The 19193-nt window shown below is 44.5% G+C and overlaps 1 protein-coding gene across 3 annotated transcripts in view; it reads right to left on the reverse strand.

The window, feature by feature from the left end:
* LOC138268133 (C-type lectin domain family 18 member A-like) overlaps positions 1-19193 on the reverse strand; it is a 192547-nt gene that overhangs the window by 134229 nt on the left and 39125 nt on the right. For all 3 annotated transcript variants that reach the window (XM_069217542.1, XM_069217544.1, XM_069217543.1), the window contains exon 2: positions 2086-2177. In XM_069217542.1, the coding sequence (XP_069073643.1) occupies positions 2086-2177 (92 nt within the window). The remainder of the gene's footprint in view (positions 1-2085; positions 2178-19193) is intronic.

Raw genomic sequence — 19193 nt, forward strand, 5'->3', positions numbered from 1 at the left:
CTTTATTTATCTGTAAAAATCAGTAAAAACGGAAAACCGGAAGCCTAAATTATAACCTTGCTACATTTGTCAAAGGTCTTCTCCTGCAGCTCAGGCCATGAGCCTGATTTAAAAGTTAGCAGAAAGGGTGCTCCATCACAACGGTGACGCAGTACCATTTACGCCAACCTAAGGGTCCTTATTTAGAGTCGTACAGATCTTCAGTATATAGATGCTGGAGACTACTTAATCTCCCCAGCCTATACAAACACACAGACCTGTGACAGCCTGATGGAGTAAGGGCTGTTGGAGTTTTGGCCATGTGTCTGCCCACTTTATTTAGATTGAGAGGACACATGGTCAGCTTTCACCGCCCGTCACTGCTGTGAAAAACATGGCAATATGGGGTAGTGAAAACGTTTAAATGACTCTACACCTTGGGAGAATGCTCCCATGGCAATGGAGTCACTGTTCTCTTTAGTTTCAAAAAGAAGATCCTGGTTTGGTTTGCTTTTTGAAAATAAAAAAAAGCTGTAAGTAGGATTCACAGCTGTTTGTTCATGAAGCCGCCAGTCAAATTTACAATGCATTTCTAGGACCTGGTGTGACGGCGGTTCCTGGAAATGCTAGCGATGTCTGGAGGGGCAGCAGACATCTCTAAATACAGAGGGCTCTGTACCATCGCCATGACTGGGGTAAGTATTCATCCATGGACATGGTAATTACTCTATCTGCCAATAATTAAATCAGACACAATATCTCTTGGACATTGTAACCTAGAGGTTGACAATGTTCTAAAAGCATTATTATCATTATGTCTCAGCTATACTTGTGGTTGAATGTCCTCTCCTTGTTGTAGGCCCTCCTCTGAGGTTTGCAAATATAAATCGGGGACTGAAACTTTACCAATGTGTTTAGCCCTTAGTAGTAAGCAATTACACTGCATTAGATTATCTGAAAAATCTATATTTTCAAATGATTTTGGATTGCTCAGTGGGGAATATGGCAGGAGGGAAATTGGAAAAAGTCAAATTTTAACACTTTTTCGCAGCTATTACTCAGAAAACAATGGATCATTTGAGGACTCAATGCTACCTCTTGTACTCACGAACCACATTTAGCATGGAGCATTTGGTTCCTTCAAGGCTGAATAACGGATCTGCAGAAGATTAGGTTTTATAACTAATATGGCAGACAAACGAAAAGTACATTATCGCAGAAATGAAAAGATGTTCACACTGTGCCGAAGCAACTTGTAAACTTGGACATTGGTGATGAGCAGGGCATGTGAAGGATAAGCTCCAGTATCATGTGGATAAACGGGGTCTGCCTTACCCGGGCTTGTGATGAGACTGGGGGATAAGAAGAAGGATGGCACGCGGGATGGCATGGGATGCGGGCGGATTGTCATACATCAAGGTAGCAGAATTTAAAAGTGGCGCCAAAGCCTGTAGACGCCACTGTGATCCATCAGCTGTCCACAGTGAATCGGCTGCCAGCAGATTTAGATAGGCCACTCTGGCATTTCCCTGGCGGGGTGAGGGATGCCCCAGAGCAGGACCCCGCATGCCCCCACAAACTCATTCTACTCAGGATCACCTGCGGTGTAGGCCTGCTTGGAAGATTTTTTCCAGGGTACACTTTGGTTTCCAGACCGGCCCTGGGTACAAGCGGTGTATGCATGAATTAAAGTAGCCAGACTAGTATGCCTCAACATTACACACTGTACATCAATCCTGGCCTGCAGTGCCCTCCTGAGCCTCAAGCCAGGACAAGACGCCAGAATGCCTGCACCTGTCAAAGGTGAAGAGTAAAACGTGTTTTAAATAACTTCCCCAGGGAACAAACAGGATTAAATGTCGGAACATTCTGTTTCCCACGAATAGTTTAGATAGTGTACAGAGCAGGTGCGAGGGGAGGGGTGCCAGCCGCTCCTCCTCTCCTTAGCAAGGGTCTCTGCCAAGATAATATTCCCTGGCAAAGGTCCGTACAGCCATCTCTGTCGCCGCCTCGCTGGCCTCGAGCGGTTTAAGAGTCTCGCTCGCGCCCAGTATAATGATTATTTCTCGTCTCCCTTATAAGCGCGAGAACGCCAGTCGTACTCACCATTTTCTGCATGTTTGCAGCCGGCGGGTGCACTCTGCTCCTCAGTCTGTTGTGCAAAGACAGCAGCAGGAAGCTCTCCTTGGCGCTTAGAGCTGGGGGGAGAGAGACACAGTTTTTTGGTGGGCGACAGACAGGACATGGTCTCCTCATGCTGAGCAGGCAAGACACAAGCAGAAATTTATCTTTGCATGGGTTTATAATGTCAATATTCATTTTTTCAAAGTTGTCTAATAGTTTGGCCACAATCTCACTGCTGACGGCACAAAAGTCGTGAAGTTGCAAAGATGTTCCTCTGCAAACTTGGTAGTCTTTATTCCCAAAACTTTGCAAGCTTTAAATTACTTGAAAAATAATCCCATATTTACAGGCTTTGATTAAAAATGTTTAAGCAAGAGCTACACTTGAATGAGATAATTCTCTTGCAAAATCATTTGCAGGGAAATTCTTTAGCAAAAATATTTTGCAAGACTTTCAACTGTAGAGAACGTTTTGCAATGATTAAATAAATTTGCAACCACAGAAAGTGGGAGGTCTTTAAGCCATACTTAACTGTGTAAATTTACATTTCATCCGACCCAGGCCCACAAACAGCTCTCTGTGTTCAATACCTAAGACAAAACTGTGGACCATGAAGCCCCCTCATAAAATTCAGAACTTGGGGAAAGCGTCATATGAAACATTCTAAAAAATGTTAGTAACATCATAAGCCAGTCCTAGCCTTTAATCCAGCACCACTGTGCATGCAAATAATTGGAGTAATGAACTATAACAAGGTGAACAAACCGCAATGTGCTTTTGGCAAAAGAAGCCAGAGATAAAATGTTATCATAGCTACACATCATCTACTTTCTCCCGCCAAGACAGTGCTTTAAATGGAGAAAAATAGGTGCAGGCATGCACCAGAAGTAGTGGTGGACTGTGGTGGAGTTTGGGGTGGGCATAAGTGTGGTGCAAAGGGCGAAGCAAGGGGTGGGGCAGGGTTTTTGGACTTTCTAAGCATTGTATGCCAGAAATCTGCATGTACTTTCAATTCATTTTTTTCAAACTGCCTTTTTGGACCCACTTTGGTCCCCCCTCACTTTCGACATGTTTTTTGGCTCTTCCCTGTCACAGGCACTTGGCCCACCTACACAAGTGAGGTATCATTTTTACCAGTAGACTAAGGGGAACGTTGGGTGGTAGTTTGTCCCCGTGCGGTGATCTCACACAGGAATGTGGGAAATTTTGATTTATTTAGCTAAATTTGAGGTTTGCTGAGGATTCTGGGTAAGAAAACACTGGGGGATCCACGCAAGTCACACCTCCCTGGACTCGCTGAGGTGTCTAGTTTTCAGAAATGTCTGGGTTTGGTAGGTTTCCCTAGATGGGTGCTGAGCCCAGAACCAAAAACGCAGGTGCCCTCCCAGCAAAAACGGGTAGTTTTGTATTTGATCATTTTGATCTGTCCAGATAGTGTTTTGGGGCATTTCCTTTTGTGGGCACTAGGCCTAGCCACACAAGTGAGGTACCATTTGTATCGAGAGACTTGGGGGAACGCTGGGTGGAAAGAAATTTGTGGCTCCTCTCAGATTCCAGAACTTTCTATCACCAAAATGTGATGAAAAAGTGTTTTTTTGGGCCAAATTTTGAGGTTTGCAAAGGATTCTGGGTAACAGAACCTGGTGAGAGCCCCACAAGTCACCCCATCCTGGATTCCCCTAGGTGTCTAGTTTTAAAAAATGTACAGGCTTGCCAGGTTTCCCTAGGTGCCGGCTGTGTTACAGGCCAAAATTCACAGCTTGGCACTGCAAAAAACAGCTCTGTTTTCTTTGGGGAAATTTGATGTGTCCATGTTGTGTTTTGGGGCGTTTCCTGTCGCGAGCACTAGGCCTACCCACACAAGTGAGGTACCATTTTTATCGGGAGACTTGGAGGAATGCTGGGAGGAAGGAAATTTGTGGCTCATCTGAGATTCCAGAACTTTCTGTCACCAAAATGTGAGGAAAAAGTGTTTTTTGGGCCAAATGTTGATGTCTGGAAAGGATTCTGAGTAACAGAACCTGGTGAGAGCCCCACAAGTCACCCCATCTTGGATTCCCCTAGTTGTCTAGTTTTCAAAAATGCACACGTTTGGTAGGTTTCCCTAGGTGCCGGCTGAGCTAGAGGCAAAAATCTACAGCTAGGCACTTTGCAAAAAACACGTCCGATTTCAATGTAAAAATGTGATGTGTCCATGTTGCGTTTTCTGTCGCGAGCATTAGGCCAACCCACGCAAGTGAGGTACCATTGTTATCAGGAGACTTGGGGGAACACAGAATAGCAAAAAAAGTGTTATAGCCCCTTGCCTTTCTCTACATTTTTTTCTTCCAAATGTAAGACAGTGTGTGCAAAAGACATCTATTTGAGAAATGCCCTGTAATTCACATGCTAGTATGGGCACCCCAGAATTCAGAGATGTGCAAATAACCAGTGCTTCTCAATGCCTTATCTGGTGCCCATTTTGGAAATACAAAGGTTTTCTTGATACCAATTTTTCACTCTTTATATTTCAGCAAATGAATTGCTGTATACCTGGTATAAAATGAAAACCCATTGCAAGGTGCAGATCATTTATTGGCTCTGGGTACCTACGGTTCTTGATGAACCTACAAGCCCTATATATCCCCACAACCAAAGGAGTCCAGCAGACGTAATGGTATATTGTTTGCAAAAATCTGACATCACAGGAAAAAGTTACAGAGTAAAACATGGAGAAAAATAACAGTTTTTTTCACCTCAATTTCAATATTCTTTTATTTCAGCTGTTATGTTCTGTAGGAAAACCTTGTAGGATCTACTAAAATTACCCCTTGCTGAATTCAGAAGTTTGGCTACTTTTCAGAAATGTTTAGGTTTCTGGGATCCAGCATTGGTTTCACACCCATTTCTGTCACTAACTGGAAGGAGGCTGAAAGCACAAAAAATAGTAAAAATAGGGTATGTCCCAGTAAAATGCCAAAATTGGGTTGAAAACTGTGGTTTTATGATTCAAGTCTGCATGTTCCTGAAAGCTGGGAAGATGGTGATTTTAGCACCGCAAACCCTTTGTTGATACCATCAAGCTGAAGCATGACAATCTCATGTTTGATTATGTTAATGTGCGACACTTCCCAACCAAACACCTGCAAACAGAGGGGAAGTGGTCTTGAAAACAGATCTCCTTCATGTTCCTCCACACAGATTTACTTTCAACTACACTGCAAGCCCTGCACCTAAATTCCACCTTACGATTTTTCAGCCAATTACAAGATCATGACATCAAACTATATAATATGGGATCAATATGCCACGTTTACACCATGTTCAAGGCCAGCAGAATTATCTACAGAGAAGTCAATGTGCCATGCTCACATCATCTTCAAGAACAGCTGCATTACCTACAGAAAAGTCAAACAGTGCCAGAATAAAGTCCCTCAATACTAGATAGTACCGAAGCGCACAAGCTAATCCAGACTATGGTAGCATTAGGGCCACCTTTAGCTGGAGGGCACTTTCGTCTAATAGTAATAATGTTATTAATTTGGAGTTCAGCTGAGGATCAGATGGATTAAGGCTCGCTATTGGAGTTTCTCTGCATGTGCAAATACCTCTGGCATTAGAACTGTGTTTTAGCAGAGTGGCGTGAGATTTGTACAGATGGGGACATGTACAAACCAGGTGCATAAAGTCCTCCTTTTCCGCACCACAAAGTCTGCATGTGGTTGGTCCACTGTATTTCCAAAGAAGTTGGTTAGTTACCTCAGGTAATAGGCCAAAACGTAAGGCCACTCGTCTTCGCTTTGCATGTGCTGGAAAGGTGATACTTAAATATGGAGATGGTTTCAAACTGTCATAATATTTGATCACTTTCCAAGAGTGAGATCAACAACTGAAGTTATTTTTATCTTCTAGATGCAAATGCCTCTTTACTGCCTTATTCACCTCTCTCTTGAAAGTCAGAAAAGGCAATTCCTTGTCCCAGAGTTCTACTAAGTGTGTCATCTTCGAGGAGCTATACAAATACTTGCAGTAAGCAGATGGTGGGTCTTTTTCTAAGGGGGCCCATACTCACCTATTTAATGAGCTTTTCTGACCCATCCTTATTTTATGCCAGCAGTCTATTGAAGCAGACAATCTAACTATTTCTTGCTTTACAAGCCCAAACTCCAACCAAATTTGTGCGGGGAACAATGTTGAGGAAGGGAGAATACCCACCTGGAAGCACTAACATGCAGTCTGTCCAGAAAGACTGCGTCCTGGCCTTGCATGGCAATACTCGTGTAAGCCACAGTTAATAGCAGTTCGTGGATATTACTTCCAGTAATGGGCCGAAGAAAAAAGGGCCATCCAACTTCTTCACAAGAGTGCTGAAGGCGTGTATTAGGGCACTCCCTTTCTTTAACATGTACTGCTTTTGATGGGAAAAGTTACCTCTGTTATCCAGGTACATGCCCAGATATTTGAGCTGCTGACCTCAAAGGTTGTGTCATCTAGGAGGATCTTACCTGGCCGCCCAGGTCGATTGCTAATTGTGGGAAAGGCATCTTTTTTTGCCCTGATCACCCCCCCCAAACCTTTTGACTGATACTGGTGGTTACTGACTCTGACTGTGCCCTGGGCACTGTTAACCAGTCCCAGGGCCAGTGCTCTGTGTAAAATGGTGCATGCAAATTAGACCTAATTATAATTGTCTCTGATAACCTACCTGTATGTCCCTCGAAAATGGTAGGCCATGAAGGTTTAGGGACCCCAGTATAGACAGTGCATCCACAGGTGCACTGATGTGGTGTCCAGTGACATTGTTGGCTGCTTAAGGTTAAAAGTAACCCCAAATTCGACTTTAGAATTAAAAGTATTCCCATAGTCTCAAACAACCTTATTTTTGCATATGTCACCCATAAGGTCTGCCCTAGGTGCCCCCAAGCTTGGGTGCAGTGTAAATATAAGCAGGGGCTTTATAAAATATGTTTTATAAGCCCTTGTGAGGGAAAAACAGCCACATTTGTGTTTTCCCAATGCAGTCAATGTGCTCCATAGGTAACATTGGGAGACTTTATGTTAAAATAATAAAGTCCTATTTTCAATAGAGATGAGCTAAATATAGCATGTTTGGTACCATATTAAATGTTATAATAAATCCAACAACTTGACAATGTTGAATTCAATATAACTTGCAAAGGGGAAAGAGTTTTAGAACTCTTTCTGAAAGTTACCAAATTCAGCCCTGTAGTGAACTTTCTGATTGGTCAGTCTGAGTCAGGCTACATTAATGAGGTGTGAAGTGGCCTGGGCTGACACAAAGGAAGCATCTGGTGGGTGGAGAACTTCTACAGCAGATGGCAGAGCGGATGGGGGAAGAGTAGCCAAATTGGTCTTCAAAGGAGGGAAAGCCACTTGGGACAGAAACTGGACTTCCCCCATTTCCTGAAGCCCCAGACAGAGGGGAGCCCTACTGATCAGATTAGGACAGGGGAAGGAAGGACTGTGTTAAGAGAAACGTAGGCACACCAGTGGGTGGACACAGCCAGATCTAAACTCTAAGGATGAATTTTTGCAATCTTGGATTTTTTAGAGAATGTTGGTCCCTGGGATTGATATTTGCCACACTTCCTAGGAAGTGGTCACCCCAGAGGGTGGCGGCCTGCACTTCATTGGACAGGAGCACCCCTGCTTCTTGACCCCGGAGCAACGATAAATATAGCAATGCTGCCCCACAATTCAGATCCCTGCTGACAGAAGATACTGTAGAAGGACTGCTCTACTGAACCCCTGGTCTGCACCTTGAGATTGTTACATTTAGCATAGGACCTCAATGTTTTAACTAGCCTTTGCAGCCCAACTTTTCTAATGCTGAACAGTAGGATGTTATCCTCATTAATGGGGGTCAAACAAAGTGGCCCAGTCATGGTGGATGGGAGTTTACTTGGTCCAACTCTGGTGTCAGATCTGACATAAACAGATTAAGGAGATGGGGCACCAGCACACACCCCTTTTTATGCCTTGATGGGTGGCAATCCTCCTTGAAACTCTACTGCCACAGCCAATTTTAACGTGGAGCCAGGTTTTCAAATATAGTTGTTTGATGGCTCGTAGCAGCTTTTGAGGGATTCTCCATTAACCTAACATTTTTCCAGAGCATCCCATGATCGATGCAGTTGAATGCTGCTTTGAAATCTATAAAGCAGATATGTAATTTCTTTCTCATTTGCTTGTCCCTGTCGACTATGAAGGAAGTTGCTAAGATGTTTGTTGTGGTTCCAAGTCCTCTCCTGAATCCTGTCTGATTTACAGGTACCACGTTGTTCGTATTTGACCTATTTGAGAAACTCAATGAGGCCAGTCAATATTAGAGAGGCATAATATTTGGCCTCAAAATCCAGGACAGCTATAAGCCTGTACTTGGCCAGATTAGACCTATCCCCCTTTAAAGGCTTAGTTAATGACTGATCCACATCAACTCTCCAGGAAGTAACCTGTTAGATGGATCTAACTATATAATGCTGATAGCATATTCGCAAATAAATGTGGGTCTTCTTTGATAATGGCCTAAAGAATAGTGTTCTGAATATCTGATGTCATGTAGGGCTGCAATTTCATTATATGTGGACATGACAGCTTTGGTTTTATTCTACGGCCATGACAACTGGGGGAGGTTTGTTAGCTGCATATGTCTGAGCAAGATAAACTACTCATGATACATCTGATATGTTTGAATTATTTATTACCTTTACTGGTCTGTCAAGCCCATTGATTGTCACCCAGAACTTCTTGGTGCTTGTCTGCTTGGCGATATATCTCAGCTTTGTCCAGAACGCCTCTGTGTGGACTTCCTATCCTCCCAGAGTTGTTTTTTTGTATTTTTTTCTTAGTATGTAAGTCTTTACCAGGGAAAGGATTGCCGATTTGTTTTCCTCAAAAGTCTATTGGTCTTTCGTAATTCCTTTTTTAGGCCTGTCCATTTAGATGAGAGTCTTTTTGACCTCTCTGCGTAAGTGGCAATCCTCTTTTGACTGGGGTGGCGTGAGTTAACAGGTTGGCACAAAAATTCATCCATACAGCAACCTGATTGCTTATAGTGTTGGTGCTGGCAATCAGTAGTTTCCTAGCTAAGCAAGGTCTGCTATGGTGTTATTACTCCAACTCAGGCACTTTAGGTTAGTCAAGTTTATAGTGCCGATGTCTGCTGATGCCAGCATGTGAACTGGAGGGCATATTCCAAATTTAAGCATCTGGTAGGAGTGGTCACTGTCCGTAGTATATTGGTGTGTGTGTTGCTGTGGAATTAGTGGAATTAGTGGTAGTAAAATGATTGTATAGTCAATGATGGGCTAGGAGTCTGGGCCATGATAGGTGAATTTGGTGGGCTATCATCTGATGGGCTTCAATTTAGTGCCCTCATGTTCAAGAATTCCAGGGCCATCAATAGCTTTTCTCCTTTTGTATCACAACATCTTACCGTAGGGCTCGGTTGTGGTTGTAAGTTTCAGTATAGATTCTCAGCTGCCAGCATATTGTCTTCTTCAGGGGTTGTGAATTAAATTTGCATTGAAATCCCCAATCAAAATTATATACCAGGATGGGTTGGTTTGCTGAAATCAGTTGTTCTGAAGATTATAATTCCCTGAAGTGCTTGCTTTTTAATCAGGTGAGGGTGGGCATTAACATTGAAAAACAGAATTGTTTTTGCACCATTTGCTGAATTTAATTATTTGAAATCCTGGGTCCACAGAGGGTAGTTTTTTAGAAGTGATGTCCAAGGTAAGTGACACGTAAACGGCGAGCACCCCTTTGGGTCTCCCGTAGTGCTGTGTTTTTGCAGCAATAACTTAGTAGCTTTCCACAAGGAAAGGTGCAGTTGACCAAGTCTTTTGCAGGGCAATGATTTCAAACTTTTTCCAGTCTTTTGGTGGAATACCGTCATGCAACAGGGTTTTGGCCCCTGCAGTGTTCCATGAGAGGCGGTGTAATGCCTCCTCCAATGCCCCTGTTGTTTGTGGGTGGAAGATTCATGTTTTCCTACGGCCATTTAGCACATATATAATTCAGTCCCACCGATGCTCGCTAAGATATTAGTCAGCTTTGTTTGTTTTGGCGCCGCTCATATGCGGGGTAAATGACCCCAGGCACCCTGCAGGACTGAATAGACAGGAGTTATTTCTGGGGAATCTGAGTTTCTTGTGCTCTGCAGAAGGGCAATGGGGCACTGAGGCTCAATGTATTTCATAAGTGTTACTCCCCACATTTCAAATGTACTGGCAAACTTTAAGACCAAGGTCGCCAATTCTTCTGTGCCCCATGTTGTTAAGGTGAGTTCAAGTTGTTTGGGACCTTCATTTGTTAGGAATTCAATGGATAATAGATCCTATGAAGTTATGTTTTTCAGGTTAGGGATTTCTGCAAGGAGCCTCAAGATGATTCCTCTATTGAGGATATCTTGGGGCCCCTGCGTGGCATATTTGGGTTGGGTAGAAGTTGGTAGCACCCTCTCTGCCGGTGTTGAGGAACGTTCCTATCATAGGAGAGCTTTGGGGGGGGGGGGGTGCTACTTTGGCGAGGGTAGCTGATTAATTTAATGTCCGATTGCTTCTACCGAATGGGTTGTGCAGCCATGTCCATTGATATTGACTGTTATTTCTCGTATATGAACAGAAGAGAGTTCTGCCTGCAGGACACAGTATGGGGCTATTGATGATTTCCGTACCTGTTGAATATATACTGTTTTGACCGTTCAATAGTGACCAATGCTGTTAGAAGATCTGATTTGGGGCTTCATATTTTTTAACAACCCTGTTCTCATATGCCTGTTTATTGATTGTGTCACTAAGGTGGAGTGGTCCTTTGTCTTGATCGGCTTTTGTGCGGGAGGTCCTTGTTCAGGACTGGTGGTATGGCTCAGACTTGTTCTTTTTGTGTGAGTGTCATGATGTTTTGCCACACCCAATCGAGAAGTAACAGAATTTGGATCAGCGCACTCGTTCCTTTTACTTGACTTTTGTTGATGAGCTCTAGCAAGATCCGTTGGTTGCCTTTTGTTACCCTATGCTAACAGTGTTGTTAATGGGTTCTTTCTATAAAGATCTTGTATCCACTATATCAGGTGATGTAAAATCCATAGCTGATACCTCGCCAGTGAAAGAGTCTATTGAGCTGTTTGTAATATTACCATCACCTCTGCTATGTTTTAGACCTCATATAGGATAGACTCTGGTTTGCTTGACGTTTTTGGTTTGATCGATTTTATTCCTGGCCATTCTGGCACGTTTTCTTTGCCCTTTTGTTTGTTTGGGGACTACAGCCCTTTGAATGCCTGCAGCACTTGATTGTAACAATTGAGAGGCCTGGTGTTGTACTCCCATCAACTCTTGCTCAGTAGTAGCTTTTGGGACTTCATTGTATCAGTGCTTAATTTGTGCTAGTTGTTTCCAGTGCTGAGCACCGGCACTTATTGTTGAGGGCCGGCGATTATTCTTCAACCCCAAGCATTTGCTGCGAGCAAAAGACACATATGGGAAAGACGGAGGAAGAGAAAAACGAAAAAGCGTCACAATCAGAGAAAGCAGAAAGCTGCAAAAGTGTGCTAAAGTGGCAGGGAGCGGCTTTAAATGGAATGAAGTGGCCCGAGATGGCTTCAGGATTACGCTACCTCTATATTCCGTGTTCCCACATTTAATTGCAGCAGCCACGTATTTAAGAGGAGAGCTTTGAGCACCAGCACCTTGTTATTTACAAATTAAGCAGTGCATTGTATGTGTTACGTTTTGTACATGGACTCTTCCATGTTTTGTATTAGTGGGGGGGGGATGTCTTTAATTCCCCCTATTCTAATGTCGAGCAATGGTAGGGTCAGTGACGTAACTGATTGCCTAATTATTCGATTTGTAAATAAAAGGCCTTGGGAAGTTTTCCCAGGTGTGTGGAGCAACTGAACATTTCGGTGTGGAGTGATTCTGTTTCCGGTCGTTTGTTCTTCCTGCTGCTGGGCGCTCCCGCAGCCCCTCGGACATAACAGATTGGCGACGAGGGTGGTTTCGGCCCCTTTGTGTGTTTGCCCGGCTTCGCTGGCTTCATTTCATCTCTTTGGCTGGTGCTGCCTGGAGGAGCTGCGGTGGTTGTCGGGGCAACCTGTTCGTGTTTGTTTTTCTGTCCCGAGGCGTTCCGGAGCCTTTCTTCACTCCGAGGCGTTTTGAAGCCTTTCAGAGTTTGTCCTGGAGCACCTCAGACCTGCCCTTCACGCTCCGGGTGGGGTGAGTTTGTCCTTTGGGGTGCGTGAGTGCCCTGGATTTTTGGCATGATTCGTCTCGCTTTGAAGTGGTGTTTCAAGCGCTGCATGTATAATGCTGGCTGGAGACCACCTGCGGCTTACCAACGACCTCTGGACGGACAATTTGACTATGATTGCTGTTGCTGATTTCCAGACCTCTGTTTTCACTTACATTTTGTTGGATCCTTGTGCCTCCAAGTGATTGTATTTCTTGGGGTGTTGCAGGACAGTGGCTTCTGCATAATGGAATTTGGATTTTGTTTGGCTTTCATTGCATTGGGAGTATGCCTCTGTGATGTTGCACCTGCAGTGACTTTTGATTTGTGTAATTATGGCCTCTATCCCTGTATTGGAACATTTTGTTATTGATGGCCCTCCGTCTGCCCTCGCTGCCCGGTGGAAGAAATGGGTGGACCGTTTGGAAACCTATTTTGTTGCAACTGCTTTGGAGAATGATCGACGCCGTCCCATGCTGTTAAATCTCGGGGGTGCAGCTATTCATAAGTTGGGTCGGTCAGTGGTTGAGGAGGGTCCGCCATATACTTACCAATCATTGAAACAAGCGCTTATAGCCCATTTTGAGCCTTTGGCGAATCCTGATTATGAACGGTTTCTTCTTAGACAAGCAAGGCAATTTCCGCACGAGTCAGTTGATGCCTTTTATGCTAGTCTTAAGGACCTAGCTTGCACCTGCACCTTGGTGGATGTGGAGGATGAAGTACGTGCGCAATTTATACAAGGGTGCACCTCTGTGAAATTGAGGGAACATATATTGCAAGTGCCTGGCATGTCCATGGTGAACATTCTCACGTTGGGGCGATCCAAAGAGCTCTCTAAGGTACGTGCAGCCCATATGGAAGCGGCGCTGCAGACACAGGTCAAAGTGGAGCCTGTGAATGCTGTTACTGCAGTAACTGTGGAGAGGAAGAAGTTTAAGTCCAAGACCCCGACGTAGCCACGTTTTTGTTATTCTTCTGGGGGCCCATTTCCTCATCAAGGGGTGTGTCCGGCGCAAGGCAAGACATGTTCCAATTGCAATAAACGTAATCATTTTGCTAAGGTCTGCAAGTCCTTGCCCCGTCCTTGGTCACAGAGGTTCAAGGCTGTCCATTCGGTTCAGCCGGCTGCTGCCATGGATGATGATGATTTGGACGATGATGAGGGCAGTGAAGGTACAGTTCATATGATACATCCCTTGCAGCCCAGTGGACATCCTCGGAAGCGAGTACCAAGATGTCCAGTTTTGTTGGCGGGCCATAAAGTTGGCACACTGATTGATACTGGTGCTTCCATTAATGTCATAGCAACATCTGTTTTGCGGCGTCTTCCTCTTCAGCCCCATCTACGGCCTACGACGACTCAGGTTTATGCGTTTGGAACTTCAAAGCTGTTGCAATTGGCAGGGGTGTTTACCACGATATTGTCTAATGAAAAACAGTTGATACAAGCCAAGGTATCTGTTACCACCACTGGGTCGGACATGCTATTAAGTTGCCGGACGGCAGAGCGGCTTAATCTTATATCCTTTGCCTTTAGTGTTCACTTGGGGACTGTGGAGAGTTTGATAACCAAGTTTCAATCACTGTTTGAAGGCATAGGTTGTCTTAAGGATCGCATGGTGTGCTTACATATTGATAAATCCATACAACCCGTGGCTTTGAAGCATCGTAGGGTTGCATTCCATCTGAGGCCTAAGGTGGAGGAGGAGTTGAGGAAATTGGAACAAGCTGATATTATTGAGAAGGTCGATGGGCCTACGCCTTGGGTGTCGCCCATTGTGATTGCCAGGAAACCCCGTCAACCTGGGGAGGTGAGGATTTGTGTTGATATGTGCCTGCCCAACGTTGCCATTAAGCGTGAACGGCATCTGACACCTACTGTTGATGACCTTGTCGCTGAGGTGGCAGGGTCAAAATGGTTCTCGAAGATGGATTTACGGGCAGGATACCATCAGCTATTGTTACATCCTGATTCTAGGGACATTACCACGTGTTCTACTCATGTGGGCCTCAGGCGCTATAAACGTTTGAGCTTTGGGATTTCTAGGGCTGCTGAGGTTTTTCAGGACACTATTTGTGGGGTGCTTGCTGGTCTAACAGGAGTCATCAATGTCAGGGATGATATCTTGGTGCATGCACCAAATAAGGTGTAACATCTTACACGACTTAGAGCCACATTCCAGAGGCTTTATGACAATGGTTTGACGCTTCACAAGGACAAGTGTTCGTTTTTGCAATCGGAAGTGGCTTTCTTTGGGTAACGGTTCTCTGGAGATGGGGTGTTGCCTGACCCGGACAAAGTAAAAGATATTCAAACTGCCATGGCTCCCATCAATGTATCTGGTGTCCGCAGTTATCTGGGTATGCTAAATTACTGTGGGCGATTCATTAAGAGTCTGACAGCTTTGACGGCTCCTCTTAGAGATCTTATTAAGGCTAATGCCGTTTGGGAGTGGGGGCCTGATCAAGAAGCGGCTTTTCAGGCCACTAAGTCAGCACTCTCTGAGCATACCACCTTAGTCTACTTTGATCCTACTAAGGAATCGGAACTGTCGGTAGATGCTAGTCCTACAGGGTTGGGGTCAGTGCTGGCACAAAAACAGATGGACGGGGAATGGGCTCCTGTGGCATATGCCAGCAGAGCTTTAACAGAGACTGAGCAACGCTATTCCCAGATTGAAAAAGAAGCAATTGCAGTACACTGGGGCTGTAGACATTTTCATTTGTATTTATATGGTCAGCCATTTGTTGTATATACTGATCATAAGCCTTTGATTCCATTGTTTAATGGGTCCTCATCCAAGCCTCCACCACAAATTGAGAAGTGGATTTTGCAACTGCAAGATTATCATTTTTTTGTGGTATTTCGTCCTGGCAGTTTGAATCCTGCTGATTATCTGTCACAACATGCCAGGCCTGCTACTTCTCGTGAGGTTGCAGATGCAGAGGAGGTTGAGGAGTACGTAAGGCTGATTGTGGAACGGTCTCGCCCGCTGCCTATGTCTCTTGATGAAATTAGGTCAGCTACGACTGATGATGAGTGTCTGCAGTTGGTGATATCAGCCGTGGTATCAGGAAAATGGCATCCCCTTCTTAGGAACTTAACTCTTCGGACGGCGGCAGCACGTACCATGTTATCATCGCTACATAAAGTACGACAAGAACTGGCTGTGTCACCTGATGGATGCTTGTTGAGAGGACATAGGCTTGTTATTCCTATGGCACTGTATTGCAACACTCGGTCGTGGAGCTTGCCCATGCTTCTCATCAAGGCATGGTGAGGACTAAGTCCAGACTGAGGAGTAAGGTGTGGTTTCCGGGACTTGATGACCATGTTGAACGGGTTGTACGTCAGTGCATGATGTGCCAAGCTGTCGGCCCAGTTGAACCTCCTCCACCAATTATTACAGAGATTATCCATCCTGTCCCCTGGTTTCGGGCAAGTGCTGATTTTGGCAGTCTTCCAGATGGTCGTCACACTTTTGTTGTGATAGATGACTTTTCAAAATATCCTGAGGTGGAAATTATAGACTCTGTTACTGCGGCACAGGTTATACCACGGTTGGAAAAGGTCATGGCTACTCATGGTTTGTTACAGGAAATTCATACTGACAATGGCCCTCCATTTTCAAGCCGAAAATTTGCTGATTATTTGTTGTCGAGGGGAATTGTGCACAAAAAAATTACTCCTCGTTGGCCTCAAGCAAACGGAGAGGTAGAACGGTTTATGAGAACTTTAAACAAAGTGCTGCGCATTGCCATTGCTGAGGGCCATAATGTGGATTGTGCTATATATTCTTTTTTGAGAGAATATCGTTTGACTCCACATGTTGTCACTGGAGAAACGCCTAGTTCTATCTGTATTAATAGACAGGTGCGGGATACTATTCCTCATGTTCAGGAATTGACTGACTTGCACCATCAGGTAGGGGAGGCACTGTCACGGAGAAAGGACAGGAATGACAAAATGTCACGGAAGAGGGGAGCCAAAGAACGTGACATTCGTGTTGGCCATATGGTTCTTGTGAAATGTAGAAAAGGGGGAAGTAAATTTTGGTTACCTTTTGAGAAGGATCCCTGGATGGTGAGTGATGTTAAAGGTACCATGATCACTGCCAAAAGGGGTTCGGAGTCGATTACACGAAATGTTTTGTTCTATAAAAAGGTACATGCCCCGGACTTCCAAGAGCCGATAGACATTTCCTCATGTGACATTATTGATCAAGATTATGATGATGCTGCGTTGCAAGGTCCATGTTTGGAGACTGATGATGCATTTTCTGGTAGTGTAATGTGTTCAGATGTGCAAAGCCCTGATGATCGTGTGGTTCTGGATCATGGCACATGGCACATGTCAATCTGTGCCCATGGGCTCTGATGTGCAGAATTCTGACAATTATTTTGTTGTGGAACCTATTACATCTAGATCCGGGCTGGCAGGTCCGGTTGTATCAAGCCGTGGGGATGGTCCATACAATCTACGTCCTCGCCCACAATGTTCTACCAGCCTTCGGGGTTTTGTACTGAACTGATTGTGCTTATGTGCTCAATGTATGTTATATGATTTGGTGCATTTGTTTTTCAGATGCTGTATGAGACGAACTGATGTTTGGTTATATATATATGTTTGTCATGGGTAAAGGAGGAATGTTACGTTTTGTACTTGGACTCCTCCATGTTTTGTATTAGTGGGGGGGGATGTCTTTAATTCCCCCTATTCTAATGTCGAGCAATGGTAGGGTCAGTGACGTAACTGATTGCCTAATTATTTGATTTGTAAATAAAAGGCCTTGGGAAGTTTTCCCAGGTGTGTGGAGCAACGGAACATTTCGGTGTGGAGCGATTCTGTTTCCGGTCATTTGTTCTTCCTGCTGCTGGGCGCTCCCGCAGAGCTGTTCCCGGCAATCCTGCTGTTGTCTTTTGATCCTACTCATTTGGCTCCCTTTTGAGAGTGCAGGTGGCACGTCTGTGTATGTTATATGTTAAGGGTATATTTGTAAAAGTGCATACCTACCAAAAGGTTCCTTGGCGCTAGAAAAACAGAACCTGCCAGTACAACGTCCTCAGCCTAATCACTTGCATGTTTAATCAGCCAGGTTTTCAGAAAGTGTCTGAATCTGGTGTAACAAGGAGTCAACCTGATTTCTAGTGGCAAGGAATTCCATATGCGAGGGGCCAAAACGGAAAATCTGGAACCATCGAGTCTTTGTTTTTTAAGATAGGGAATAGAAAGAAGATTCAAGTGATAAGATAAAGTTGCGAGTTGGTAAGTATTTTTGAAAGTGGACCGAAATGAATTCAGGACTGTTACTGTATAGAACTTTAAAAATGAAGCAGAATTACCAGGAGTGGTTGGTTCATTTCCAGGATTCTTGTCGGGATTACAGGGAGGCTACTTAACTTGTCGATTATTGTGCCACATGAGCAGTTTGTTGGTGATGGCAAGTGGATGGCGTGAACCTTTGTTACAATGGTGTAACAAAGGCCCCCACATCCCTGTGTTGTGGTGGGCCCCCTGAGCCCCAGGGGGCACCCTCAGCACACTACACTGTACACAGGCAGCAGGCCCCTGACTTGGTCCAGGGGAGAGGGCCCCCCCTCCAGGGACTTTCCAGGCCCCCCCCCCTCAAGTTTCGTTATCCCACTGCAATATTAAGCCAGTTAAGTTTTCCAGCTCTGTATGTATGCAGGAAATGTATGACAGCTTTAGGTTCATGAGGTCGATCTGAATGTCCAGCTTGTCAGACTGCAGACTGAGAGCATCCTTGTTTGAGGCTTGAAGAGTTGCTAAAAGGGATTCTCAAAGACCACGTGTGTTATCAGCTTGTGGGCTTGGGTTCTCACAGAAAACACGCTCTTCACGGCAGCCAATGTTGAAGCTGCTAACCTACTGCTGCTCCTTCTAGTGTAGGTAAAAGGTGCTTTTGTTGTACCCTCCGGAAGCTCCAAAGATGAAAATATGGATGTCCTTGATTTAGAGGCTGCTTTTTTGATGGTTTTTGGCAAATCATTTGAAATGTATCATAGGTTATAATAGTTGTGTTGCGCTCCAGATCCTTGGTGTTGTTGGCCATATTTATTGTCCTCATTTCCATTGCCTGTGCTAAATCCATGTTACTGGAATTTGAAATCGAGCACAGCCAAGAACTGTCCTCCTCACCGTCTGTGCAGTCCATGGTGATGCAAGGAATTTTATGTTGACTTTTCTGGTATGAAATGGTTTCACATACAGTTCGAGGGGTGGAGTGTGATTGATTAGGTGCTTGAACCTGGGATTTTACAATGATGGAGTGTATTACAGATATAGAAGAGGTGGTAGAAGGACTGAAGTTTGTTAAGTGTTGTGTATCATAAGTTTTGTTCAGATTGCCTACTATATTTTTGCTTTCCTGCGTCAGCTGGGTGCAGGTGCAGGTGTTCTTTTGTACTGGACATACAGGTGGAGCTACCGCTGATAATGGGACACTCAGCTACTTTGTGGGTTACTTTTTTAGGGTAAATGGATTTGGTAGGCCTGGTAAATACTCTGCTGTTTAATAAATTGCCTATATCGTGTCTTTAAGGAAGGTGAATTTGTGGTTTAAGTTAGCTTTGCCAAAGTATTTCACAATTGTGGATGCCAGCGAGCTGTTTCTTTGAAATACACTAGGTTTGGATAACTTAATAGATTTACCAGCTTGATAAATTCTCTTCCTGGTTGATCGTTTCTGAACTGGTGATTGCCTGAAATTCCCTGATCTCCTTTTGACTACAGTTTGTTTACCTCAGAAGCGGTGGAGCATCAGCCTGTAAAGAAGATGACGAAGGTCGGAACTTCGAGTGGGGGTGAACACTTTGTGGCTGCTCTGGCT

The sequence above is a fragment of the Pleurodeles waltl genome, chromosome 12 (genome assembly GCF_031143425.1).
Source record: "Pleurodeles waltl isolate 20211129_DDA chromosome 12, aPleWal1.hap1.20221129, whole genome shotgun sequence".
Taxonomy (NCBI): Eukaryota; Metazoa; Chordata; class Amphibia; order Caudata; family Salamandridae; genus Pleurodeles; species Pleurodeles waltl.